Source organism: Parasteatoda tepidariorum, chromosome 10 (genome assembly GCF_982258835.1).
Source record: "Parasteatoda tepidariorum strain Cologne lab strain chromosome 10, Ptep-v5.0, whole genome shotgun sequence".
Lineage (NCBI taxonomy): Eukaryota > Metazoa > Arthropoda > Arachnida > Araneae > Theridiidae > Parasteatoda > Parasteatoda tepidariorum.
In genome coordinates this window covers 7,195,251-7,222,350 of record NC_141764.1, presented here as the reverse complement: position 1 = coordinate 7,222,350, position 27,100 = coordinate 7,195,251, and the positions used below count along the sequence as shown (strand labels likewise).

The following is a 27,100-nucleotide window of genomic DNA, read 5'->3' as shown; positions in this document are numbered from 1 at the left end:
AGTAAATAAAATTATCATTAATTTTGACTTTCACAGTACAATAATGTTCACTTAAACTGAAAAATATACTGCCCTCAAAATAAAATTTGTCATAATAACAAGAATTTTTAAATGCTTTACCATAAAATTATGTTAAATTTAATATTAGAATTTTGTTGGTGAATTGGAAACTTGCCTTAGTAGTGTACTTTCCGTAATGTGCCCTGATTGTTATATTGAGCATGCAGCTATTAAGATATGGGGGAATTTTCCAACAGTTTTAGCACTATTCTTTAATTTTTTCCCCCGTGCACCTTCATATTAAGGATTTTTTTAAATGTGGGATTGTAAATAAATTAATTTTAGTGATTATATTTTGTTATTAGTCAGATGAAAAACAAATGATGAAGGCAAGGTTTTGTTTTCATCAAACAAATACTTTAATTAATTTCAAGCACTAAAAAAATCCTTTAGAAACAATTTAAATCATATCATTAAAATCAGCAATTGAACTGGAAGTTTTTATCACCCACTTTAAAAAATAAATTAAAAGAAGACATAGAATTAAATCAATAAAATAAAAAAAACTCAAACACTATAAAATTTCAGAGTCAATGATCCAAACACTTTTTTAAGTTTCAATTAAATAAAAAACATTGATTCAAATCATTGAAGTATATACAATAATCAAGAAGATTTGTTTTGTTTTGGAAAAATATTATAATTATTTTCCCTCTTGGCATTATATACCTAATGTTAATTTGAATTCCTATATTGAAGAGTTTCATTAATAGAAAATTAATTTTTTCGGAAAAATCACAATGTAAGTTTATAAAAAGTTATTCTTTTCTATTTAATGCATATTTATTTTTGCCTTACTTTTAAATAATAATTTTATTTCAACTTATAGTGAACTATCATTACACACATATTTATCAGAAATTAATCTTATGTTTCACGACTCTACTTTTTAAAGTAATATTTTAGAATATATTTTTCTGCTTCTTAGAACATGTTTAGTACTGAACTTGTTATCTCGAAAGCTCTCTATCTCGACAATCTTTAAGCGTCCCTTCAACTCTGAGATATTGAAACAAAATTATAATTGAATAAAAAATCAGCTGTGGGGTTTTATACAACAATATAAATTTATTTATTACAAAAAAATTTATTTATTTAGTATGTAAGGGAGAATTTTTGAATGAAAATCTAAGTGCAAACAAATGTTCAATGCCACATCTTCTTTCAAGAACTTTGGCCATTTTTAAATTATATTTCTTGAGGCAATCTTCAATGTCAGCTAGAAAGAAAGAAAAAGTGTTTAAAAGCATTAATAAACGTGCAATTTAAAGTTATATAAGTTGTTTTATAAATTTATTACATTTCTGTGATATTGATACTTTTTCTAAAATTATTTTGAACAATTTCAATGTTTTGTACAAAAATATAGGTTATAGTAAGTTTCTTTTAACTGTTGCAATATGAAATTTCCTTTTCACCTTCAGAGCGTTGGCGCCAGATTTTTCCAAATTTCAGGATTCAGGCCTCCCTGCATTAAAAAAAACTTTTTTTCCCTTTAAATTATTCAATGGAAAAGTAGTGGGGGCATTTCATTAGAATTCAGAGGGTCAACACATGATAGGTTAAATAAAAGATAAAAATTAAAAAAAAAAATAAATACAAATGAGGAAATTAACATTTAACTGAAGAATATTTGGGTTTTCCTAAGTTACAAGGAAATGTTTATAGAGAATAAACCCTAGCCAGGCTCTTTTTTCCTTTTTTTTTAAAAAAAGAAAGAAAGAAAAATTCTGCTAGAACTAAATATTCCAACTATCGATTTCACTGCTCTGATTTAAAATTCTGCCGAAGAATCTGAAAACTAACTCTGAAGAACTAATCTGAAAATTTAATCACCTCAAAAAATACGGAAGATATGTAATATATAATTTGATTTAAAACAAAATTAGAGATATTTTATACAGCAAAAGTTTTTAATATTCTTAACATTTTAAACAGTTGTTTTTAGCTTGCAATATAAAATTCTTTAATTGTACTTCAATTGTTCTTAAATTGTTTTGATGTAAATCAAAATGCGTGTTAATGAAAGTAAATTGAATAGGCATAATAATAATACATGTACTTTAGAGACAATGCATAACCATGCAAAACCGATAATCAAGTTTAAGGAAATTTACTTGATTAACTGAATATATATACATACATATATGTAAACCATCTTACAATAATGGATGACACACTTTCACTTTTAGACATTTTTTAAAATTTCTCAAGAAATACTCAAAGACTATTTTGTAACTTTGTTCAGTTTGTGCAATTTCTCATGTTTTGCAATAAGGTTTAAAGCTTTCTGAGGTTCGAGGGGAAAACTCAGAAAATAAATTACGAAATTAATCCAAAAATACATTACAAAAGAAACTTAGTAATTTTAAACACCCTATGCCAAAAAATTGAGCAATAAGCTTGTAACTTGTATCGATTGCTTTAATTGTTATTTGCAACAATTGTATTAAATTTTGTAATTGTAGCTTAAATTTTTATAGAGATATGGATGTTTTTATAAAAACTAGTATTTTTGTCTTAAGCTTTTTTGCTATAATTTAAAAAATATTCAATAAAATTAAAAAATTTTTTTGGAACAATTTAAAATTAAATACAAAAATTTTGATTTAAAATTTGAAAAAAAAAAAAAAAAAAAAAAAAGATATATGGAGCCTAGTGCGCTTAAATTTTTCTCCATAATTTTGCAGTGAATTGTATTTTGCAATTAATGAAAAAAGTCTCATTTGAATACTTTAAAAATGTAAAAAGTTTGGAGCAATTTTCTATGTCGTTTTTAAAAGAAAGCTCAAAATGATCAGAGGTTTCCCAGAAAAAATATTTTTTGTTTTTGCTGTTCGGTTTTATAAGATTGTGTCACTTGCAATTAACTAAAAAAGAAGAAAAAAAAAGGAAAAAACCCCTGATCATTTTGAGTTTTCTTTTAAAAACTACAAAAACTACATAGAAAATTGGTCCAAACTCTTTACATTTTTAAGATATTCAAATGAGACCTCTTTTTTATTAATTTACTTTATGATTGTGCCGACCAGGTGGCCGAGTGGTAGGCGTGCCTGACTGCGGAGCCGATGGTTGCGGGTTCGAATCCTGCTCAGGGCATGGATGTTTCTTTCTCTCTCTCTGTGTTCTACGTCCTTAATTCCTTGTGTCAATGTGACCCGCCCTATAAACGGGTTTATGGTTGTGTGACATGGACGATTCCAAGTGTCCGCCATTAAAAAAAAAACTTTATGATTGTAAATTACGATTAACTACAAAATATTGGAAATTTCATTTTAAATTTCCTTAGCGAAAGCGCAGTACAAAAGAACTACTTTAGATACTCGTAATTTGGGTAGTTTTAAACAAACTTTTTTCAAATTTTAAAACAAGCATTTTTTGATATATTTCAAAAAATTTCAAAAAGGAAAGTGCCAATTTACATATATATATATATATACAGTGAAACCTCCTGTTATGGACACTCCTGCAAAACGGACGCCTCTCAATATGGACATATTTTTAATTCCCCGGGAATCTTCTATGAATAAACCATTACGTACATTCTCCGCAAAGCGGACACTCCCGTAACCGGACGTGGACAGTCATTTTGGTCCTGAAATGTTGTTTTTTATCTCTACAAACCGGACACTACTTTTTCTAAATAAATTGCAAGCTAAAAAAATGCAACTTTTCACCATTTTTAAAGCATGTAAATAAAACTTTTTGCCTTATCCATAACTAAAAATATTGTTAAGCTATTTCAAAACCGAAAAATCAATCTTTCTCCTGTCACCTTGCCTTATCTTTGTAAAGAAAGGAGAGAAAATGGTACTGCACTCCTGAAATAATTCTGACATCGGCATCTTTTGATCTTTTCATCTGGACCACACAGGTTATGAGACCCCTCAAGTTGAAATGACTTCTCTCAATGCTTCTTCCCCATTGAAAATTTCTTTAATTTTCTTATCAATTTGAAGACTGTATTTAACACAACTGGGATAAAAAAAGAGAACAGAAGTATAATCTTTGAGGTGTTTATATAAATGAAACATTTATTCAGACACTTGATAGCTGATCAATTGTGAATAATCATCTCCATAGGTCCTCATGACTTACAGGTATGCATTACTTTTTTTTCTGTGAATCGTGGGAGGTTTATTTTCCAAGAAGGTATTAACCATGTTCCCTATCAAATGATAAGTAGGTGTAAGGGGATGTGAACCTAATAATTGAAACGGACTGAGGACAGTACGCTCCTATTTGGTATCATATGTCTAACTTGAGTATCTATGCTAATAGGAAAATTATATTTATTTATCTGTAGCTACATCCAGAATTATGTATTTATATCAAACTTCTTTATATATTCTTTTTTACCTTTCTTATTGTTTAAATAAATATTCTTGTAGATATTTACAGTATCCTTGTAGATATTATTTAATTATTTCTACATCTTTGAGAATATTCTAAGAACAATTTACGGTGTTAAATTTCGTTATTAGGGTACCCTTCCCATAAACGGACAACTCTCATAAACGGACAAATTTTTTGGTCCCATGAATGTCCGCTTAACAGAGGTTTAACTGTATGTATATATATATATATATATATATATATATATATATATATATATATATATATATATATATATATATATATATATATATATATATATATATACACTGGTTATCATAAATTAAGGAAAATTCACAAAAATCGCGATAACTCAAGAAATTACACATGGAATTGTATGAAACTTACCCACAATATACAACACATAGTAAGGTATTAAACAACATAAAAAGAAATTATCAGACATTAATAGTAGTATAGAAATTAGCACATGTATAAAATAAACAAATTGGAAGTATCGGTTTGCAATAGAAAAAGTACCTTTAATATGGAATATGATTGCCTCTAGAAGCAATACAGCACAAACAGCGATGTGTGATGCTTTCAATTATGCGGTCTATCAGTTCAATAGGAAGTGAGAGCCATTGCTCTTGTAAAGCAGTTGCAAGCGTGGCAAGGGTCTGAGGGGGCGGATTGATGGCAGATACACGCCTCCCTAGAGCATCCCAAACGTGCTCGATAGGATTCAAGTCCGGGGATCGAGCTGGCCACTCCATGCGAGTAATTGTTTCCTGTTGAAGATAATCATCAACAATGCGAGCTCTGTGTGGTCTTGCATTATCGTCCTGTAACAGGAAGCAATCACCAATTGCCCCGGCATATGGGCGCACATAAGCATCAAGGATGTTGTCTCGATAAACCTGAGCATTCACGGTTCCCCTTGGAAAGACATGGAGGTATGTGCGCCCTCCTAAGGATATGCCTCCCCAAACACAGACACTGCCTCTTCCGTATGCATCTCTTTCACGGATGTTTGATGGATGATAACGGGTCCCAGGTTCTCTCCATATCAAATAACGTCTACTGTCACTTTCTAGACTAAACCTGGACTCATCCGTAAAGAGAACAGGCCTCCATTGATCTGACGTCCAGTGGACATGTTGTCGGGCCCACTGCAAACGGTCTCTCCTATGGCGTGATGTGAGCGGCACGCAAATGGCTGGTCGTCTCGCATACAGACCACCTTCGTGGAGCCTTCTGCGCACAGTTGACGTTGACACCAACCTTCCGGTGGCTGCAGCAAGAGAGGATCTAAGATGTGTCGGAGTAGCGGTTCTATTCCTGCGTGCACTTAATGTCAAATATCGGTCATCGGCACTGGTCGTAACAGTTGGCCGTCCTTGACTGAACCTCCTAGATGCCGAATCTGTGGTTTGAAATTGCCTCCAAAGTCTATGAACCACAGATGGACTCACATTTAGCCATCTGGCCACTTCTGATTGACTCTGCCCTGCCTCTAGTCTCCCGATGGCTCTCCATCGTAGTTCTTCAGGCAAATGATGCCTAGAGGTCATTATTACGAATTGGCTATCTCAGATTTTCAATGTCGCAATCACAGTAAAATTTGTGTGCTTTCTCTCAAACTTGGACTTTTATGCTCCAGGCAGATGACGTAAGCCGAGTGCAGCGCCACTAATTTGCATATTGCAATTTTACTCAGCTACTCTTAGTGGACAACATATGCAAATTTTGCACGGTTTGGCTTACTTTTGAAAGAGTTATCGCTATTTTTGTGATTTTTCCTTAATTTATGATAACCAGTGTATATATATATGTGTGTGTCTCTTAACTTTCTGCGCGTTTTCTTGTATTTATTTATTTTATATATATATATATATATATATATATATATATATATATATATATATATATATATATATATATATATATATATATATATATACAGAAACTTTATATTAACTATTCCATATATATAGAGTAGATATAAGTATATTCAATTCCTAACAATAAAAGAGATATTCTTATTGATAAGTTTTTTCCTTTTCTTGAAATTCTTGCATTTTTTCATGTATTATTTGACTATGAAAGGAGCTTCCAAATGTGTTAACTACAATGGTATAGAATTTATTCTAGTTAATTATTATCGGATTTTCCTTCTGATTACTTGAGAGAGGCCTATAATAACTTTTTTAGACACTCTTTCTGATTCAGATATGGAAGATATAACATAAAGATTTTTTTAAATTATGATTTTCTTTTTTAACAAAAGCTACTTAGAATCAAAGTAATTTAGATACACTCACTTATATCATTTTCAGCAATGGTAATTAAATAAAACATTCCATTCTTAGAAAGAAGCTTGGGCACAAGAGGAAAAAGCCTATCCATCACTTCTCTACCATTTATTCCTCCAGAAGTAGCACAAAAAATATTATCCTTTCCAATCTGAAATAATACATACAATGAAATTAACTTTAAAACTTAAAAATTATTACTATCTGATCAACAGACTGAAAAAAAAAATATTGATTTAGAATAAAAAAAAATTACATAAGAAAAAAAATTTCGTTTTTTCAAATCTTGAAAATTAGTAGATTATAATTTAACACAGAAAATTTAAATGAGTAACAAATTCTAATTTTAAATTTTATTGTGATGAAGAAAAAACAAAAGTAAAGAAAGAATAAGCGCTTGTTTTCTAATTGTTTACAGAGAAGACATTCTATCTTTGATTTAAAAAAATGTACTAAATTAAATATTATAAGAAATACAATCTAAACAATTCGTTCAATTCGTTAACCTTAATAATTGATGAATACTTTTTTGTGGATATTGTCAATGTAAAAAAGAATAGAATTTGATTAATTTTATAATATAACAAATTTAAAAAAAAAATATTTTTACTTTTGGAAAATAATTATAAAAATTTTGCAAATAAAAAGTTTAACAGTTATGAAACATAATTATTAACAGCTTTGTTATAGAAATTAATAAAAACAAGAGCAACATTACTTAAATCTTACTTCATCACTAGGAGTCACTACATATGGAGGGTTAAAAATTAGCAGATCTATAGAATGTTCCAAGCGATCTTCGAAAACTGAAACCTAAAACACACAATAATTTAGCCATAATCAATCTATATTTATTTATATACACTATAATCAGAGATACAGTTAACAAAATAAATTTTTAGTAAATTTTCTGAACACCCAATTAGTTTAAACAAAAATATTTTGCTCAATTTTATTAATTATTAAGAGTATGGTTTTAATAAAGAACAATTTGAAATCTAGTAACTTTCTATTATTTAAAATATTATGGTGTTATTAATGAAACAAATTAATTAACTAAATTAATTAATTGTAAACCATTTTACCTTTCTGGCTTTCAAAGTTATGTGCATTATTGAAAAATTTATTTGACAAAAATATATATGGTGTAAAAAGTCATAATTTTTTAAAAAGAAAATCTGACTTATTTATAAAAATCAGAAACCTTTTATTTAAAACAGAATATTTTTTTTATAGAATTCTAATATTTTTTCAAATTAAAATTGATCCTTTTTACTTTTGTTCTTGAAATTGAATCACTGAATAAAATATCAAAAATTGAAAAACTTTTATGAGATTATTTTAAGAAACATTATTTATATATCTAAGTGTAACTTAAAATTGTGTAATTAATAAATATAAAATGTATGCCTTTACTTACATAATGTATGTTATATCTGTATTTAAAATACTAAAATAAATATATTAATATGTAATAGAATAAAATACATCAAAGTTTAAAATACATGAAAAAGAAAGAAGATGAATAAAGAGTTATTAAAAAATAAAAGTTAATGCTTCAGATAAATTGAAAACAAAATCTTTTTATAGAAAAAACACACCAGGTTTGTGTGGATTTAAAAATGCAAAAAATATTGTAAACCAATTAATTATTTTTCAGTTATTTTAGCGTAAAAAGAAATTTTTTGTAGGAAAAAAATTAAAACACGCTATTTAAATTTTTTTAGCAAGCTATTTACTAAAAATTATACAATAAAATAATCTCAAATTACAATACAAAGTAAAACCCGTATCTATGGAATTCTAGATTTTTAGTCTTACATTGTTTTAATAAAAATAAAAAGCTTAAAAAAGTTTTTTTGGCTTAAAACTTTATATCTTCCAAAAAAAAAAAAAATCTTATACATGTTTTTGAAAAGTTAATTTAAGTAACTTTCTAATCACGTATAATTATTTGTATTATACATATATATATATATATATAGATTGTTTTGCTCTTTAATTTAGAAAAGAAATATTTTCATCAACATTTGTTTTTAAAATATTCTCTTGAAAATATTTCTATATTCTGAAAATTAGAAATATTTTAATGTTCTGAACTAGAATTTCGACTTTTGAGAATTTTAGCCCATTAAAACAAAATGCTTGAAAAAAAATCTCAAAAAAATAATTTCTAGAACTTGTGATACAAATTTAGAATCTTTTCCTACAAAAGGACTATGGCCAACAATGATTTGACATAACAATTTGAGTGTTTGTAAAATTCATATAATGTATAGCTTCTTAAAATTTTTCTCATTTACAAGGTACAGTTAAACTTCTAGGAAAAACCACCTCTATGTAGGGATCTTCTCGATTTACCACCATTCTTGAGAGGTATGGAATTTTTTCAATAGACTTTGTGTTGAAGAAAATCTTTAAGAGAGACCATCAAAACCTCTGCACCAAATGCAGAAAAGATCATATAAGGAAACATGAAAAAGTATCAAAACAAAAAATATTAACAAAACTAATTAGTATATTAAAATGCATCCAAAATGTTTGTGTTAAATATTTGTTAAAATAATTCAGAGAGTTCTTTTCGGCGATCTTAGAGAGATCTACAACCTCATGTTGCAGTCAAAGTACACCAAAGACGTTGTTATCAATGATTTATTTTCAGAATTGAAAGTCAGATTAGAAAAAAAAAACTTTTTTTGAAAAAAAACTAAGTATCTCAAACAAACAAACCTCATCTTATTTTTTAAAGCATCACTAATTTTCATGATATAAAATTAAATACAAACTTAAACAAAAAAACATAATTGTTTATTTATTTAAAATAGTTCTGTCATTCATAGTTGGTGAATTTGTTTTTACACACAATTATATCCGTAGGGATCATTTTTATTGACACTAAATTTTATTCATCTATCCCGTTTTTACGACACTAACACGGGGGTCATTTCCGCACCAAGGAAATGATACTGTCTGAAATTAAAATAGTCTGCGAAAAATCATGTAACTTTGATATAATTTTGAAGTCAATGGAGGTAACCCCTAAGAACGATCGACCTCCATTTCAAGGCGATTTTACTGTGGACCAGAGAATGATCGCTCCCAACAGGTTTCATTGCATATAGCTTATTAATTATTATTTTACAAGGATACATATGCGAAATGCTTAATTATTAATAAAAACTGTAAAATATACTCACTAAATCTGAGACTACGGCATTTCCTACAATTCCATTGATTTCACTAACAGCTTTTGTAGCAGAGGCAGCCAAAGGGTTAATATCAATGCTCCTATTTATAGAAATAAAATTTAAGTCTTAAAAGACATTTACAAAAATTCAATTTGCACAAGAATAATTTTACTGCATATTACAGTTGCATCTATAAATTATAGACAAAATCAGGGTTTCAAATTTTCATTGATTTGAAAAACAAACTCAAATCTGCCAAATTGTATTGTATTCACAGATTCCAATAAATAAATCAGTTTAATTTTATCAGCAACTCAAATTACTGATTTAATTCATAACTTGGATTACAATAACTGATTACAATAACTGACTCACAATAAACTTTTATCTAATGGGTTTTATAGTTAAGGTTTAATAAATAGGCAAATGAATCTTTAATAACAATAATTAAAATCTTAAATTTAAACTGCATAAATAAAAGTTTCCTCTTTTATTTGTTTCAATTAAAATTTTTGAATTTATTAAAAGAAAAACCAATAATCACCTGCTCGCCAAGGTTTTGACAAAATTCAAAACATCTATTGAAAATTCTTAAAAGCTTATTCAGTCATAGGATGGCACTATATATATATATATATATATATATATATATATATATATATATATATATATATATATATATATATATATATATATATATATATATATATATATATATATATATATATATATATATATATATATATAAATGCTTTCTCACACTTTTAAAAGCTACACCCTGTTTCTAAATCTATTTTTGGCTAAACTATGCATAAATTTATATGAAGATCTTTTTTCCCTTTTGAGCCGTGGGAATCACTCGAGCAAACTCATTAACCAATAGTAATTTCTAAGATTTCCCTAAATAGAGTCATTCTCGGATTTTTGCAAGATTTTCCCTACCAGAAAGACTGATCCTGAATGGAGTTAACATCACTTTTCGCTGGTCTTCCATAAGAACATGATCTAAATAAAATACATCTGATTTCATTAAAATCCTGTGTCTGTTTCCCTGCTCAGTCCGACTGCATCATTTTACAAGCCGAGCAGGATTATAAGAACTGATGAAACATATTGAAAACAGCTTAATTTATATAAAACTTAATTTGCATTTTCAACTTGTTTACAATAATTTAAATGTGTTGAAAAACTGTTTAATTTTGCACACCTTTTCAAAAAAATTAACAAGGATATGACCAGTGAAAATTTGTACAGACTAGAAAAATTTTGAAGTTACTAAGAACAAGAAACTAGTTTCATCAACCTCTGTTTTACAGACACAATTCAAAATCTCTTAGAGAATTGATTTATTTTATTTGAATCATTGATAGTTTTACCAAACATGACAATATATAATAAAATAATTTGTTAATAAGGTACTCGATTGGTTCCATAGATGAAGGTGGAAAAAGAAGATTATAACAGGATATTATGATATGTCTGATTTATAAATAAACTGATCAAACTCACAAATAGAAACAGCTATTTAAAACTTTGCCAAGAGATGCCGTAACAACACCAGATCCACTTCCAATTTCTAAGCATATGATTGGGCTGCAAGAAAAATTTAAAAATAAATAAAAGTTAGCACTTTTATAAATTCTGTTGATAGTGGCACATTAAACTAATTATAGAAATGATTTGTTATCAGGCTAAACAATTGTTCGGAAATTCTTTTTTTACCACCAACTATTTTTGGCTAATTTTTATCAGCACTATTTTCGAAACATCTCAAATATATATTTTTCCTAAGGAAAAAATTCAGCAGATGTATATCAAATGCTAGCACATGGGCAGTAGATTTGTTATCACTCTGTGGCTAACTCGATTTTTTTAAAAAAAAAATTAACTGAGAAACAATAAATTTTATTAGTAATTTTTTTAATTAATTTTTTTAGAAATCATAGTTTAATTAACCAAAATGTAGTTAAAAAAGTTGAAAATATAGCAGAATAATGTTTCAGGTTAAAAATTTGCTAATTATTCTCAAGTGCTTACTTTACGCAACTTATTTATCAGTCATAAAATAATCTGTGTTAAAAACGGTGGTTTCTTACAAATTTAATCTCTGTTTTAAAGTTCACTCTTTAATTTTAAATTTCATTATCAAAAATTAATGGAGGAGCGAAATTACTCTTTAAACTTTTTTGGATAACACTGGTTTTATCTATAAAACCTCACTAACATTACACAATCTTCCTCTACCCTAACTTCCTTTTGAGGCTTACTCATTTAAATTTTTCCACTATGCAAACTGTCACATTCAATTTTCATAACATAAAGTACCTGTTTCAAATACAACTTCATCTACATTAATATTTTCCATCCCCACTTTACTAACATGTAGTTAATTTCGAAAACATGTTAATTTAAAAAACAATTCCATTTAAACATAACATTAACATACAGTGAAACCTCTCAGGAGCGACCACTCACCGCTCCACAGTAATATGGTCGTTAATGGAGGTGGGTCATTCTTAGAGGTTAAATCCATTGCCTTAAAAATTGTTATCATAGGTACATGATTTTTTGCAAACAATTTAAATTTTAGTCAGTAAAATTTCCCTGGTGCGGAAATGCCATTTCTGTTGGTGTCGTGAAAAGACAAATCGATGAATAAAACTTAGAGCCTATAAAAATGATCCCAACTGATAAAATTACGTGTAAAAACAAATTTACCAAATAAGTATGATAAATCTATTTTAACTCAATAAACAATTATATGTTTTTTTGTATAGGTTTTGCATTTAGTTTTAAATCATAAAAATTAGTAAGCTTTAAAAGGTGAGAAGAGGTTTGTTAGAGATGCTTGTTTATTCTAAAATAACCCTTTTTTTTTCTAATTTAACTTTCAATTTTAAAAGTAAATCATCATCTTCAGTGCATTCTGATTGCAATATGAAGTTGTATTGTCAAAAAAAGCTCACTAAATAAGAGCAGAATGCTTATTTTTAAGAAATATTTCACCAGTTAGAATGAAATTTTCAGTTAAGATAAGAATACAATAGGTGGTCACTTCAATAGGGACTTTCTGTTCATTTGTTGCTCTCAACAGGTGTAATAGTACAAGTACTATAAATAATAGTATAGTACCTGTATTATTTTTTTCATCAGCATAGATTTATTTTTATATAACTTTATATGTATGACATTTATATTTTATAATGCTAACACAGACAGTTTAAATTATAATTGTTTATTGATCATAAAATTGAGTTTATTTATAAACCAAAACACTATACTATGCAATATATACAATTGCATATATATAAATTTAACATTTAAAATAGAATAATGCATTCCCCTTTAAATCGAATAACCCACTTAATTGAATAGTTTTGGCTGGAACTAATGGTATTCCTTTAAGTAGGGTAAACTGTATTTTAAAATTAATATATTTGTTACAGAGAAGATTAAACTGATGTTTAGGATTATATGAACATACATTACATAAACATGGATATTATAAAAACGTTTTTGTAATAAAATTAAAAAACCTTATTTCTTTTAAAATGTTAATATCTTTTTCTAAAGCATCAATCAGTAAAAATGTGTCTTCGGAAGGTTCATAAACATCATTGAAAGTATCTTTTTTCAAAATACTGTAATGAGCAAGTGGAATTGTCGACATTTCGATTTCTACATACTATGAACTACTCTCTATAGAAGAATTGTAAAAGTTGAAGTCAGTCAACTGAAGGCATAGAAATCAAAACATGTTAGCATCAAATCCATACTTTTTCTTTCTTTAAATTTGCAATTAAAGAAAAAAAAATTGTTTAATCTTTAAATATATTATTTTAAAAATGTTTGAAAAGTTAAAAAGTTTTCGAATTTTCTTCAAAGCGATCTAATACATTGGAAAATGAAACTTTAAAAAAGTTTCAGTTGAAACTTTTGGCAGAAACATTTTTATTTATATCATTCCTCGATCAAGCCGTGTTGAAAAGCAACTCTTGAAGAAATAAATTTCGCTTGATCTAACTATTCAGTAATTTATTTTTAATAAATATGTAAAGATTTAGGTATTATATAGATATTTTCAATTAGGTGTTTCTTAATTATGATATATTTTCAATTTTAGAATCTCCAAACTTTATTTCTCCTCCAAAAAGAAAGCATACTTACGTACCTGTTACGTTTATTATACCCGTTACTATTTTGATGAGCGAGTATTTTTTAAGTGAATCATTTCTTTAAAATTCATTTACTACTATTAAAAATATTAAATATAACAACTCTTTGTTCAATTACGTACTCTTTTGATTACTAAGTTAAAAGAATGAAGTGACTTGCCTTTATATTTTATTAACATATAACTGTAATTTTGTGAAAGATAACACATACATTAAAATAACAGTTTATGACGTAACACTATTTTTTTTTTCTGTGAATTCCCTTATTTGTCAATAAACCTGAGCGATTCTCCCTCCCACTCCCTTTACATGTGTATGTAGGCAGGTAAACATAAAATTGAAGGCAAGCAAATTTATCAGTTCCTCGATAACATATAATTTATCTATCTTTTGTTGAAGAGTTTATTGGGTAAGTGATATTTACATATTTTATCTTATATCTATATTATCTAACTTTATTGTCAAGCTTGGTTTCAAATTTCTTTTCTTTTTTTTTTGTGTTGTCATTTGGGTGTGGATATGAGATAACTGTTCATCCAAACATTTGCTACACAAGTTACTCATATTTTCACGCGTTTTGTCAGAAATGTTTCAAAATTATTGTAAATAAATAAATATCATTAAAATTTTGTAACCCAATAAATAGTTAGTGTTTAAATTAAATTAAAATACACCTGTCATTACAACTTTTTAATGCTGATATTATTTATAACTTAGATATTAATTTATTATTTAGAATGAAAAGCAACTTTATCCTTAAAAATAGTCATGCATTTAAAATTGATTTAAGCAGTACATAATGTAACTTGTACAAATTGACCAGCTTTTTGTTATGTATTTTATTTGTTAATAAAATTGTTGGGTCATTAAATTCCATGTCTTTGTCAAGATCTTTTTTGAAAGGAGCATGGTAAAATTAAAGGATGCAGAGTTTAAATTTTTAACCAACTTTAGGAAGTAATTTTTCGGAAAATAAAAGTTGTGTAAGTTTTTATAATCTGCATTGAACTGCAACAAGGTAAACACAGACTTGTGCCCCAAATTCACTATTGGACATCTTTTGAGGAAGTAGTTAGGACAAAAAAAAAGGGCATTACAAAAAAACTTACTTCTCTATAGGACATGCTTAATCCACAGTATTAGTCTATCGAATTTAAATTGGAAAAAACTGTGCATCAAAGTTTGAAAGATAGTTTTATATAAATCATTGTTGTATTCTGCTATTAAATATTCTACAGCTGTTAAAAATAATAATAATAATTTATTTGGGAACAGCTAACCGAAAGTATCAAAATTATATTCTTATAAATGAAATCTTTCAGTTAGTTTATCTTTTACATCCTTTACACTGATGTCACATAATTCGCAATCTCATTTTCAACTCAGTTCAAAATTTCTTCAAACAGAAAGTTGCTTCTTTTTATTTTTCCTCATATGGTATCAGCTTTACAAGCTGTGAAACAAAAGCATGATCCAATACAAAAATTTTTTGATGAATCACTTATAAACATCTGGATTTTTTACAACTTTATTAAAAAAGCATATTACTTTCTTTCTGTAGTCTGAAATAAAATATGATGCAACAATAAACATAACTATTGAAGTTGCTCCTCTTTTTTGTATTTTATAAGATAATGTACTACTTTTTAAAAAGCATTATAGTGTAGTGTGATTGGAAAAAAAAAGTTAGTTTGTAGAAATTCACTTTTCAGGATTGCCACTCCACCAGGGGCAGATCCAGAAATTTTTTCTGGAGGGGGGTCATAAACTCAGATCCCCCAACACAATTTTTTTTGTAAAAAAAAATTTTTTTTATAATTATTTTTTTTGAAAAGAAAAAAAAACTGGGATTTTTAATGCTAGTAGTCTTCAAATTTATTTTTTTCATATTGAACAATAGAACAATACATAAATAATTCAAGCATTCAAAATCTTTCAATAATAGGTGTAATGCGTTTTTTAGAAACTTTGGCAAATCTGTCAATGACTTTTTCAACATCCTAATCAATTTCTCGATGAATGTCCCGATGAATAATGCGAGTCCATTTAATCGTTCTTGATTTTGATTTGCTCTAAGTCAAGTTTTGAGAGGTCAAAGAGTTGAAAAAGAACATTCTGCTGTTGCTGCATTAACTGGCAGAGTTATTAGTGAAGAACATAATAAGATGAGGGAAAAAAAATTTTAAAATATTTTATTTCTTTGGTAAACTATTAAAAAAATTATTGTTATTTTTTTTTCAATATGGGGGGGGGGTCATGACCCCCCGCTGGATCCGCCACTCCACAGGGAGAACCTGGAAAATACAGGGAATTTAAAAATCACCTGAAATAACAGGAAAAATGCAGGGAATTTATATTTTTCTTTACAAACTGTGAAAATACAAGGAATTTTGTTTCTTATTATTTTTTTTTTTTAAAAATGGTAACCAGTCAAAGCTCAATCCATAGGATATTTAACCATGATATTTCGGCTATACTAAAGTATTTCATTTACTCTAGCACTATTTAAGTATGTTCAGCTGTTTTTTCAGTATAATAAATATAGTTATCCCAATATAGATCATACAAGAGCACAGTAATTGTTGTTTCCTCTTAATATATTGTGCATAATATGTACAGGGAATTTTTTTTCCAGCTATGAGTGGCAACCCTGGTTTGGTTGAGAAACAAGGTTGAAATACTATTAATTTTGCAAATCTTATGCAAGTGCATCAGATGTCTCTCTCTGTGTTCTAAGCCTTTTTAGAAGGGTGGCACTTGCACTTTGATCCCTATAAATGTGTCCTCTTTATACTACAGTACAGAACCCGTTATCCGGAAATCAGAAAACCGGAAAACCAAAAAACCGGAACGAAATTCGATAAATTTTCCCGTCATTTTTTAAAAAAAAATTTTTTTCCTCATAAGATTTTAGGATTTTTCGCTCTTTTTTGAAAGATGTTTTACCTTACCATCATTTTGGAAATAATCATTAGTGTATTACTTCATCGTTTTTTCTTCTTTTTAAGATTATTTCCATTTTTTTTTTAAGTTTGGTTTAACTATAAAAAAAAAAAAAACGGTTTTTTGTAGCGATTCAGAAAACCGGAAAAATCAGTTATCCGGAATATCGATGATCCCGATCGTTCCGGATAATCGGTTCCCTACTGTATTTGTAAAAATAAGTGGTTCATCCCTTAAAAACACTGCCTATTTATTCATATTCAGGTTTTGAAAAAATTAATTCACTTTTTAAATAATAATTCCACGCATGTAAAATTATCTGTGTTTATAGATTTAAATCTGATTACTATTACAAATATATATTTTGTTAGTATTATTCGTAACTTGTTACATATTTATAAGTATTCTTTTCTCAGGGGTGGATATTAATACATTTTTTAATGGTTTTAATATTTAAAATTATTTTTTAAATAAATACTTTTCTTAAAAAAAAAATCAACTGTAATAATAATTTTTTTCATAAGTTTTAGTTTAAATTATATAATCTCTCAAGTTGTTTATCTCAATTGATACTTGTTTTTAGTTTTTTTTTTTTTTGGAGGAAATTTTATGTCCAGAGATTATCTATTAGCATGCCTTTTAATTATTTTTAACTATAAAGTTTTCTCTTACTCTGACAATCAGAGAGAATCATTTCTTGAAATATATACATAAAAAAGTATAAGAGGGCAATTTGAAAATTGTCGAAGATCAAATTCAGTTATTGCATAAAAACACTTAAAAAAATCACGAATATTTGACAATTTTCTGGAATTTCGTACATGAAATATTGGTGTAAAGTTAACAGTCTAAAAAATTAGTGAATAATGATTTAAAATAACAAATTTGCTCAAATAAACATGAAAGATATTTTTTAATCATTTCCAATTTTTAAATAAGTCAATTTATTTTTCTGAACTATTTTTTTTCTGTCTTATTAAACTTAACTTTTATTAAATTTTGAACACAAGTGTAAATTGAATCTTTCAGAAATATCCCTCTCCTAAAATTATTTAAGATTTAACTGCATTTTGAAAGTAAATGCATATCACTGCATTTAAAAAAAATAGTGATAAACTACAGAAGGAAAAAAAAAATTGACCCCATTTTAAAAAAAGAAAAATCCTTTTACTGTATTTGAAACTTCAGAAGGACTATAACTTATCTTCTTAAAAAGGACATAGTTGTAAGAACACTGTGGCAGATTTGACTTAATTTAGCTTTAATTCTTCCCATCAGCTGTTTGGGCACATGGTGTAGTGAGAAAATTTATATTTGTAATTTTGACCCACTCTCCCAACCACCTCTGTCCAATATAAAATCTCTGTTTTTTAAATTTTAATTATAGCATTTTTTTTATGTTCTAATGTAAAAAGAAGATAACATTTGCCCCAAAAGAAAAAGGTTGACCTGGCGCAAGTCTGACCAAACTTGACTGGTTGAGCTTGGTATGTGTTAAGTTAGTCGCCAAATCATTAAATTACAAAATATTAAAATTAACGCAATTTTTGACAATTATTAAAAAAAACATGAAATTAAAATATTTTAGATTAATGAAAAAACCAGTTCAAAAACATCAGAACAATGCATTCAAAATAGGGAGGGAATCACCCCTAGTCACATATGATAACATTTCTGGTCGTAGGTTGCTATTCTTAATCCTTATGATGTGCCCCCCCCCCCCAAGAATATTGTAGCAACATTTACTAGAAAATACCCTGTATATAAAATAGTAAAGGTATATTTTAGTTCTAGTGATTAAAAAATGAAATATTATTTTGTCATTTATTTTAAACTTTTAGTGAAGCTTTAAAAATAGCAATATAAGTATGGATAATTATAATTTTTTGTTAAATTTTTTCTTATGATTAATTTATCATGAAAATATTCATCATCATTATTGGCATAACAGCTCGGGGAAAGCCTTATAGCTTCTCTAAAACTTTTACCCATGCCGTTTTCCTTGTTGAAAGATCTTACCAATTCAATACTTATTACTTAAGATATTCAAACACAGTCAATTTATAGTAGAGCTAGAGGATATCCTAAAATTTGATGGTTGGTAACCATTAAAATGCTGATTTTAAAGTAACTCTTCGAGAATATTACAATAATAAATAAATTATAATGCATACATACTAATACAAATTTGTTTACCCTGATAACGGAAGAAAAAAACTAAAAATGAATAAAAAATTAATCGTATAAAATTTAGTTTAGCACCTTATTTCCGTTTATGCCTTTGATTGTAGCAATCATAATGTATCTTTAACAAGAAGATAATAAAAAATTTTAATCTTGATGGTGAACTATTTTATTTTTAGCAATCTTATACATTATGAGTTGAGCTTAAATTTGCACACATTAATTTATATTCTATAGATATTTTTGCAGAAATAATACATAAACATTTAAAAATATTTATTTAAAATTATAGATTCCTATTAACAATTGAAATTCACCATCAAAATAAAAAAAAATTTTAATCTTGGTGGTGAACTATTTTATTTTTAGCAATCTTACCATTATGAGTTAAGCTTAAATTTGTACACATTAATTTATGTTATCCTGTAGATATTTTGGCAAAGAGGCAATAATACGTAAACATTACGTAACCTTACGTATTGTTACGTAAACATACGTAAACAATACGTAATACGTAAACATTTAAAAATAAAATATTTATTTAAAATGATAGATTCCTATTAACAATTGAATTAAAAATCATTAAATGCCCTGTTGCAGAATTTTTTCGAGAAAACGCACGAATTATTTCCTTTTTCGTATTTTGTAAATAAACATCACAATAAAAAAAAAAAATTAAAAATCATGAAATCCGTAGTTAGTAACTGCCGAAAAAAAGATCGACGACGAAGTCACGCGAATCGGACTTCTCAAATGCATGTTTCGTTTCGCGATTAGGTTATTGTAATAAATAATACCGGATAATATAATAAATATCGGATTTAAAATCTATGGAGAAATCAATAGCAATAACTGCCAAAAATTCGATAGAACTATATTGCTTTAAAAAATAAATACTCAAATGCGTGTTTCGAGTTTTTCCTATTGTTTGAAATGTATCGATATCTTCCAAAACCACGTGAAAATCAATATCAATAACTGCCGAAAAAAACAATCGAAACATTAGATTTACGATACTATCGCTGTAAATTGAAAGCGCGGAAAAGTGTCAATCTAATTGCATGATTCAAATATTATGTGTAAATTTCTGTCGAAAAGAAAAGTAAAATTTTTTACTTTTAAGGGAAAAATCTTGCTGCAATAATAACTCTGCAACAATGTCGCCGTGTTGCTTCGATTCTGCCACAGGAAATAGAATAAAATTTTATCTTTTTGCCATTTAATTGTATTCAAGCTAAATGTATTATTATAAACTAGGAGGCTTCGCCCCTGCCATCTTAGAAAAACATTTAACTTCAAAAAATGTCGTGTTTAGTAACAAGAAACGATATTTTAAGCTGGAAAATAAAATTATGTTTTTTTGAAATATAATGTTTAATATAATGAGTTGGTGGCATCTTTTTGACTTATTAGAAAAGTGTGAGTAGTAAAAAAAACAAGCTTTCGCTTATTTGATCGATGTTTTGAATTTAAAAAAAAAAATCGTGTATGATTAAATTTTAGAGTTAACGAGCTACAAATATATTGAGCCACTCTGCATGTTCTGAAGTTATTATTCTGAGCAATCCACTGTCGCAGGTGTCCCGTGTTAGCAGTAAACAAAGCGACGACTTATCTGCTGCTAGAAAATCTAAAAATATAAAGAAAAAATTTAAATTTTTTTTTTTTTAACATTGCTTTAATTTTTGGGAGATCGAAATCCACTTGATTCAAAATGCGTTGAGCTGCGTTACATATTCTGTGGGTCGGATGACAGTGAACGCAAGATAACAGCAGTTGAAGTGAAGTCAGAGGGACTTCAGATACAATCCACATTGACTGGAAAAGCATATAACTCTATTAAACTTAGTAAAAAAAAAGAAACATAGATCAAGCTAACTTTGAAGTTATAATAATTGTGGGAGTAATTCAACACATCGATGCAGGAACTCTTGCCACAAAGAATGCTGGTACAGTTGTCACCACTTAATTGCATATCGGTTAATCGATTAACCCTCTTATACGAATAAAATTTAACGGAACCAAATCATTATATCATAAACTAATGTTAAATTTCCTCGTTTAAACGGACCACAGACTTGTTTCTTGTCTTATTGCATAAAGAAGAGGTACTGAAAAGAAGAATAAAAAAAATTATTTTTAAGAGATGTTTCCTCATTTAGAATGGAATTTCCATTTCTCAGTTAAAAATATAAGAATACATATTTTTATCTGAGATATCGGGCCAATGGTGGTTTTTAATAGGGACTTCCTGTTCATCTGTTGCTCTACATTAGGTATTAGCGGTATAGTGTAAAAATAAATCTAACCTTGCTGGCAGTTATGCACTGAAGTAAATGAAAGAGGTTTTACCCTTCTTTGATTTACTTCACTCACACCTCATTCAAAATGTAAAAAAGGTACAGGATGATTTGTTTTGTGGTCAAGACTTGCAGTCCCCTCCTAGTGCGCTATTAGTTTTGATAGAAAAAAAAAGGTTTCAAAAACCTAACACATCGGTGTTCAGTGTGTCTTTCTCTTAAGAAGAAGAATCATTGCTAACTCCAATGAACTTGAAATAACATTCATATTTTATGATGCTGATACAGACAGTTTTAATTAAAATTGTTAATTGATCTTAAAGTAGAATTTATTTAATCAAAAAACTACACTATGCATTAAATACCATTAAAAAGTGAAATTTCTCAAAAATGTATAATTTACGATTGAATAAAGCGCTCCCCTTTTAATCGAATGACCTGCTTAAATGAATAGAGTTGGCTGGAGCCGCCAATGGTATTCCTTTAAGCTGCTTTGACTGAATGTTTGAATGTTACCCTTGATGATGCGCAAAAACAAGAAGAAAACTTCAACTATGAAATATCTACGATTCTTCTGTCTCTATTGGATTCAGAAACTCAGTTATTAACAAAAAGTAAGAAATCATCACGGAAATAATTTTTAATGATATTAGTACCTACAGGGGATGAACAAAAAATGGTAACACTTCGGTACTAATACATTTTTTCATCTTTCTCAAGAAATACTAAAAGAATCATCCTTTAACTTCAGACCTGTTTAGATCATGCTGTTTCTCATGCATATCAAGAAAGTTTAAAGGTTTGAGGAACCGACAATAAATTACAAACGGAAAATAATGTTTACCCTATGCCAAGAATTGTAGCAATTAGATTTGTAACTTACGACAGTTATTTAGGTTATTATATGCAATGATTGCGCAAAATTTCGTAATCCTATCTTAAATATTTATGAAAATGTGGATATTTACGTGTAAACTATTTTTTATATTACTTTTTTTTTTGTTATAACTTTAAGAATATTCAATAAAATTAAGCAAAATTTTCAGAGCATTTTAAAATTAATTAAAAATATTTTGCTTTAAAATTTAAAAAAAAAATTAATTTGAAACTGTTCAATATATAAGTATTTAAAGTAGCTCTTTTATAGTCGTTTTTACATGATTTTGTAATGAATCGTATTTGGCAACTAATAAAAAAAAAAAGTCCGATTTGAATATCCTAAGAATTTTAAAAGTTTCGATCAATTTTCTAAGTAGTTTTTGTACTAGTTAAAAGAAAGCTAAAAATGATAAGGGAAAGTATTATTTTGTATCATGAGAAAAAATTTAATAGCAAATGATAATACCTTACAATGAACATTCATGCACCAAAATGTGATTTAAAGGAGAAAAAAAACTGGCTGAAGGATATATGCTTTTATGGGGGTGATCCCTAACATTGCCGTTGCCTGTTTTTAATAAATCTTGTTTAATAGTACAAAATAAAACATATGAAAAACCCTTTATCATTTTGAGCTTTCTTTTAAAAAACAACAAAAACTGGTAGAAATTTTTTAAATTTTTAAGATATTCAAGTCGGACTTTTTTCTTTATTTGCCAAATACGATTTTCTACTAAATTTGCGCATGCTTGGGAAGCATTTAGAAGCAAAAGGTCACGCCGTGATTCATGCTACAGAGGATATTGACACAATTATTGTTAAAACTAAAGCCCTTGATTACCTTGCCTACCTACGTATCCAGGGCTTTAGCTAAAACATTGATAGTTGTTACGTACGACAAGACATCATATTTGTTAAATCTTTATTTTATTGATATTATTATAAATTTATTTTCAGACCAAATTTCATTGAAATCAGTGTTGTCAATCCCAGTGGTGTGCAGAGATCCCCAAATCAAATATTCTTAGAAAAAGAAATAAATCAATAAGTAAATAAATCGTTATAAAATACATTGATAAAAATCTAAGTCAATATTTTAAAATTATCTTTTAAGTAAATGTTTTGCAAAATTTATTTATGGCCAGAAAAAAAAAAAAGATTTTCTAACTTTCAATCTGAGCATAAGTTCAAAATAACTATAGCAGTAAAAAATTTTGTTTCTTTAAAGCTATCTTAATATTTTCGCTTCTTTCCAAAAGCGAGAGTTTAAAATTAGAAACAATGCGAGCTAAAAAAAAATAAATAAAATAACAAAACTGAGTAGGTAAATAATAGATTTGCCAACTCCCAAAAGCTCTAAGCACATTTATGCAGCCAAAAAATATGAATTTCTTCGTGGAGTATGAACGATATATTACTAGCTATTGATGATTGATCCCGATCAATTTTTAAGTCATGATTTTTAATTCATATTATTTTACATTTATTTTATAAATTCACGTCTATGCCAACTTCACGTGTTTAAACAACATATTTTTTCTTTTTTTTTAAATCTTTATAATTTTGTAAATAATACGATTTAATGGTTAAAGGGGCCGTTCAAAAAGTACGTACATCCCGAAGGCGGGGGAGGGGATTTGCTATTTTGTACGGTTTTGTACGATGGGGAGGGGGGAGGTATTATACAAAGTACGTACATTATAAGCATACACCAAATTTAAATTTGACTTTTTCAATTATTTTAATTTTTATGAAAAAGGGAGGTGGACTAATAAAATGTACGTACTCTAAGGGGGGGGGGAGTAAGACCTTATGTACGGTAATGTACGAAGGGGGGGGAAGGGGTTAAAATTTCTCCATTTTTGTGTACGTATTTTTTAAACGGCCCCAAATTACAAATCTTTTTGACCACATGTATACAATTAAAACAAATTTTAGACTTTTGGAAAGTGTTGGCAAAGTTGAATGAATTAAGATTACTTTATATTTATTTTGGTTAATTATGAAAGTTGCAAACTTTCGTTGGTGTTATTTTTTTTCTTCATCCATTGAAGACTGCAATTATTTGCCGTGACACTTACAATAATTTTTTCGTATTAATTTTTTTTGAAAAAGAACTCATGTTTACTTAGTTAGTTGCATTAATAATTTAAAATATTAACCTTTATGGACATATGTTTTTTATTTGGATATATGTTTATGTTGGTATGTTGGTTATGTTGGTATATGTTTTTTGTTTGGATATATGTTATTTGGACTGAGGATATATGTTTTTTATTTTTCTTAAATTTTGATTTGTACCTTATTTCAGTTATTTTCGTTTAAACTCAAAGAGTTAACAGCGTTTGATGTCCAATAATAATGATATATTAAATAGAGAGTTTTATCGTAATAATTTTTTAGTCCATGAAAACGAGGTAGGATAATTTTTCTTCCCTATTTATTGAAATAATGTTTTATTTTAAAATGTTGAAAACGCTTGTGGTTCCTTTAAGATAGTAAACAATTAAAAATCAGTTTTTAAACGCTTTAGGAGTTTTGATCTTGATTTTTGAAGTATAACAATTGTAAACTGCAATAGTTGTTTTCAGCATTTTAATTTTTTTTGTTTATTTTTTTTTATTGAATATATATTGGTGGCATATGAATATTAATTTATTGATATTGAAATGTCAAGGTGTTTTATGTAGCTTTAATGTAAGAATGAAACAAAAATATTGTTTAGCTCTAGACTTCTTGAATTTTTAAAAAATTTCAGAAGCAATGATTCTTAAAACTTTTACTAAGTAAATTTGAAATCGGTGAACCTTTTTTTTTTATAACCGTCGTTGAACAGCCGACCCAATTTTATGGGTTTACGACTACTAATGTTCAACTCCGTAGCCTTGTAATTTTGAACACAATCCAGAAGACAAGGGAACTCCTGGATCAAGTATTGGGAGAAATTTTGCCTTCACGGTGGACTTTTTGATGTAGTTAACCCGTATTTGCGTTACATGGAGAGGACGACCACGAGAACCTCCCACGGTTAGCCTGACTCTTAACTCATGATCCGTCGCCTACCACTGAGGATATTTCGCTTTAGCACTGTGGTCGGTGCAAGCCGGATGCGGAAGTCGTATCGATTGGGATTCGAACCCGGTTCGCCTCATTGGAAAGCGAAAGCTCTATCGCCTGAGCCAGTGTTTCCCAAAGTGGTACGCGTACCCCCAGGGGTATGGGAGCAGTTTAGCGGGGATACTCGTTCTTATGCGTAATATCTTGCAACAAACGAAAATTTCAAAAAATATTATTTAAAAACAAAGCTAGCCATGATAATTTACGATTATGTATTTTTCTGTTGGCTATTTTTTGCGGAGTTAACTGTTACAGCAAACACAAAATCATTCTTCTCACTGATGCATGTAAACCTATTAACAAAACTTTGTACCAAAAAAGAAAAATTTAAAAAAAATTACATTAATTTTTTTATTTTTGGTACACAGCGTTTCGAAAAATTTAGAAAGGGTACACCAAAGTCATAAGTTTGGGAAACACTGCCCTGAGCCATCGCGGCTCGGTAAACCTTGTTTAAAATAAAGTGGATTTGTGAGGTAATGTTCCAAACTTCTGATGATTTTACTTTGAGAATGAAATTATATTACAATTAACGATGTGGGCCCTTTTTAATAATTATATAAAAAAGAAACGAGCTAAATAGTTATTTAGCTTATTTTTTCCACTTTTATAATGAGTTTAAAATTTGCCTTCCTATCTTTAACAGTCCTTCCCGTTTTAAACCTTATCATTTTATCACGATATCACGATTTTTAATTGCAGGTCGTTGGGCTACCGAAGCGGGGGTGCCATCCCCTCTGCAGAGGATCAAAATTGTGATGGCATGTCTTCGGATCATCCTCAGGGATGTTTCCCAGACCGTCGCCAATAGCCCATTGTGCAGCTCTAGTGCGACGTAAATCAACAACAACAACCTTCCCGTTTTAAAATTAAAAAAATTATTAAAGTTCACATCGTAAGCAATACATAGATTGTAATTTATCTTAGAATCAGTGACGTGCAGAGGCGTTTAGGCTAACTGTTAAAATACTATTCGAAGTTAGTATTTTGAAACACCGGAAATTTTAATTTAAAGCCCCTGGAAAGAAAAGCCTGATTCTTATAAGAGGAAATCTATTTAAATTTTTTTATAAGTGTAAGATTTTCTAAAATTATTTTCAAAAATTTTTTTTTTTTTTTAAATCTTAAGAATATTTATGTTGTAATGATAACTTCATATTTTTTATTTTTTTTTTGCATTTATCACATCCAAGATTATTCATCTTTAATTCTTCATAAAGTGTTGTTTTTTTTTTTAACAAAATAATACTTCTTAAAAATTTGGTTTCATTTAAAAAATTATGAGTTTAAAGTGAAAGTATCCTTATTTTTTTTCGATTGGATGGTACATCAACTAGATGTTTGAGTGGTTGATAACCTCTTTCGCCCCTTCTTTCTTTGCACGACACTGTTTAGAATGATTTATCTTTAAAAGAAGACATTTGATTTGATTGTTGAGTGATGATTCGAAGAGAAAATACGAAGACAGAGTAATAGAGTAATCTAAAATAGTCAAATTATGTTTAAAAAAATACATTTAAGTGCGGTGAATTGATTTATAAACAGGTCAAACAACCTTCCATTTTACCTCCTTTATTTTGTAATTATTTTCAAATATGGAGCAC

At 28.1% G+C, this 27,100-nt stretch overlaps 2 protein-coding genes across 2 annotated transcripts in view; one reads left to right on the top strand and one right to left on the bottom strand.

Moving 5' to 3' along the window:
• Positions 1-1,103: 1,103 nt before the first annotated feature.
• Positions 1,104-14,073, bottom strand: HemK2 (HemK methyltransferase 2). Its single transcript, XM_016052377.5, has 6 exons — positions 13,435-14,073; positions 11,408-11,491; positions 9,908-9,998; positions 7,440-7,523; positions 6,720-6,861; positions 1,104-1,279 (listed from the first exon to the last, which is right to left on the bottom strand). Exons 1-6 carry the CDS (start codon positions 13,566-13,568, stop codon positions 1,152-1,154), a joined length of 663 nt encoding a protein of 220 aa, XP_015907863.4. The 5' UTR covers positions 13,569-14,073; the 3' UTR covers positions 1,104-1,151.
• A 232-nt stretch (positions 14,074-14,305) lies between these two features.
• The window catches only part of stck (LIM zinc finger domain containing stck), a 37,265-nt gene continuing 24,470 nt past the window's right edge, over positions 14,306-27,100 (top strand). The window contains exon 1 of the mRNA XM_043054162.3: positions 14,306-14,482. The gene's annotated coding sequence lies outside the window, so the exon portion shown is untranslated. The remainder of the gene's footprint in view (positions 14,483-27,100) is intronic.

Bases quoted from the DNA above. Each gene is read 5' to 3' on its own strand.
- HemK2 (XM_016052377.5), bottom strand. From the start codon at position 13,568: ATGTCGACAATTCCACTTGCTCATTACAGTATTTTGAAAAAAGATACT. The intron at 11,492-13,434 runs GTTTTTTAATTT...TTTTTCTTGCAG, and splicing joins AACATTTTAAAAGAAATAAG to CCCAATCATATGCTTAGAAA. The intron at 1,280-6,719 runs GTGAGTGTATCT...CTTTCTTTCTAG, and splicing joins CATTGCTGAAAATGATATAA to CTGACATTGAAGATTGCCTC.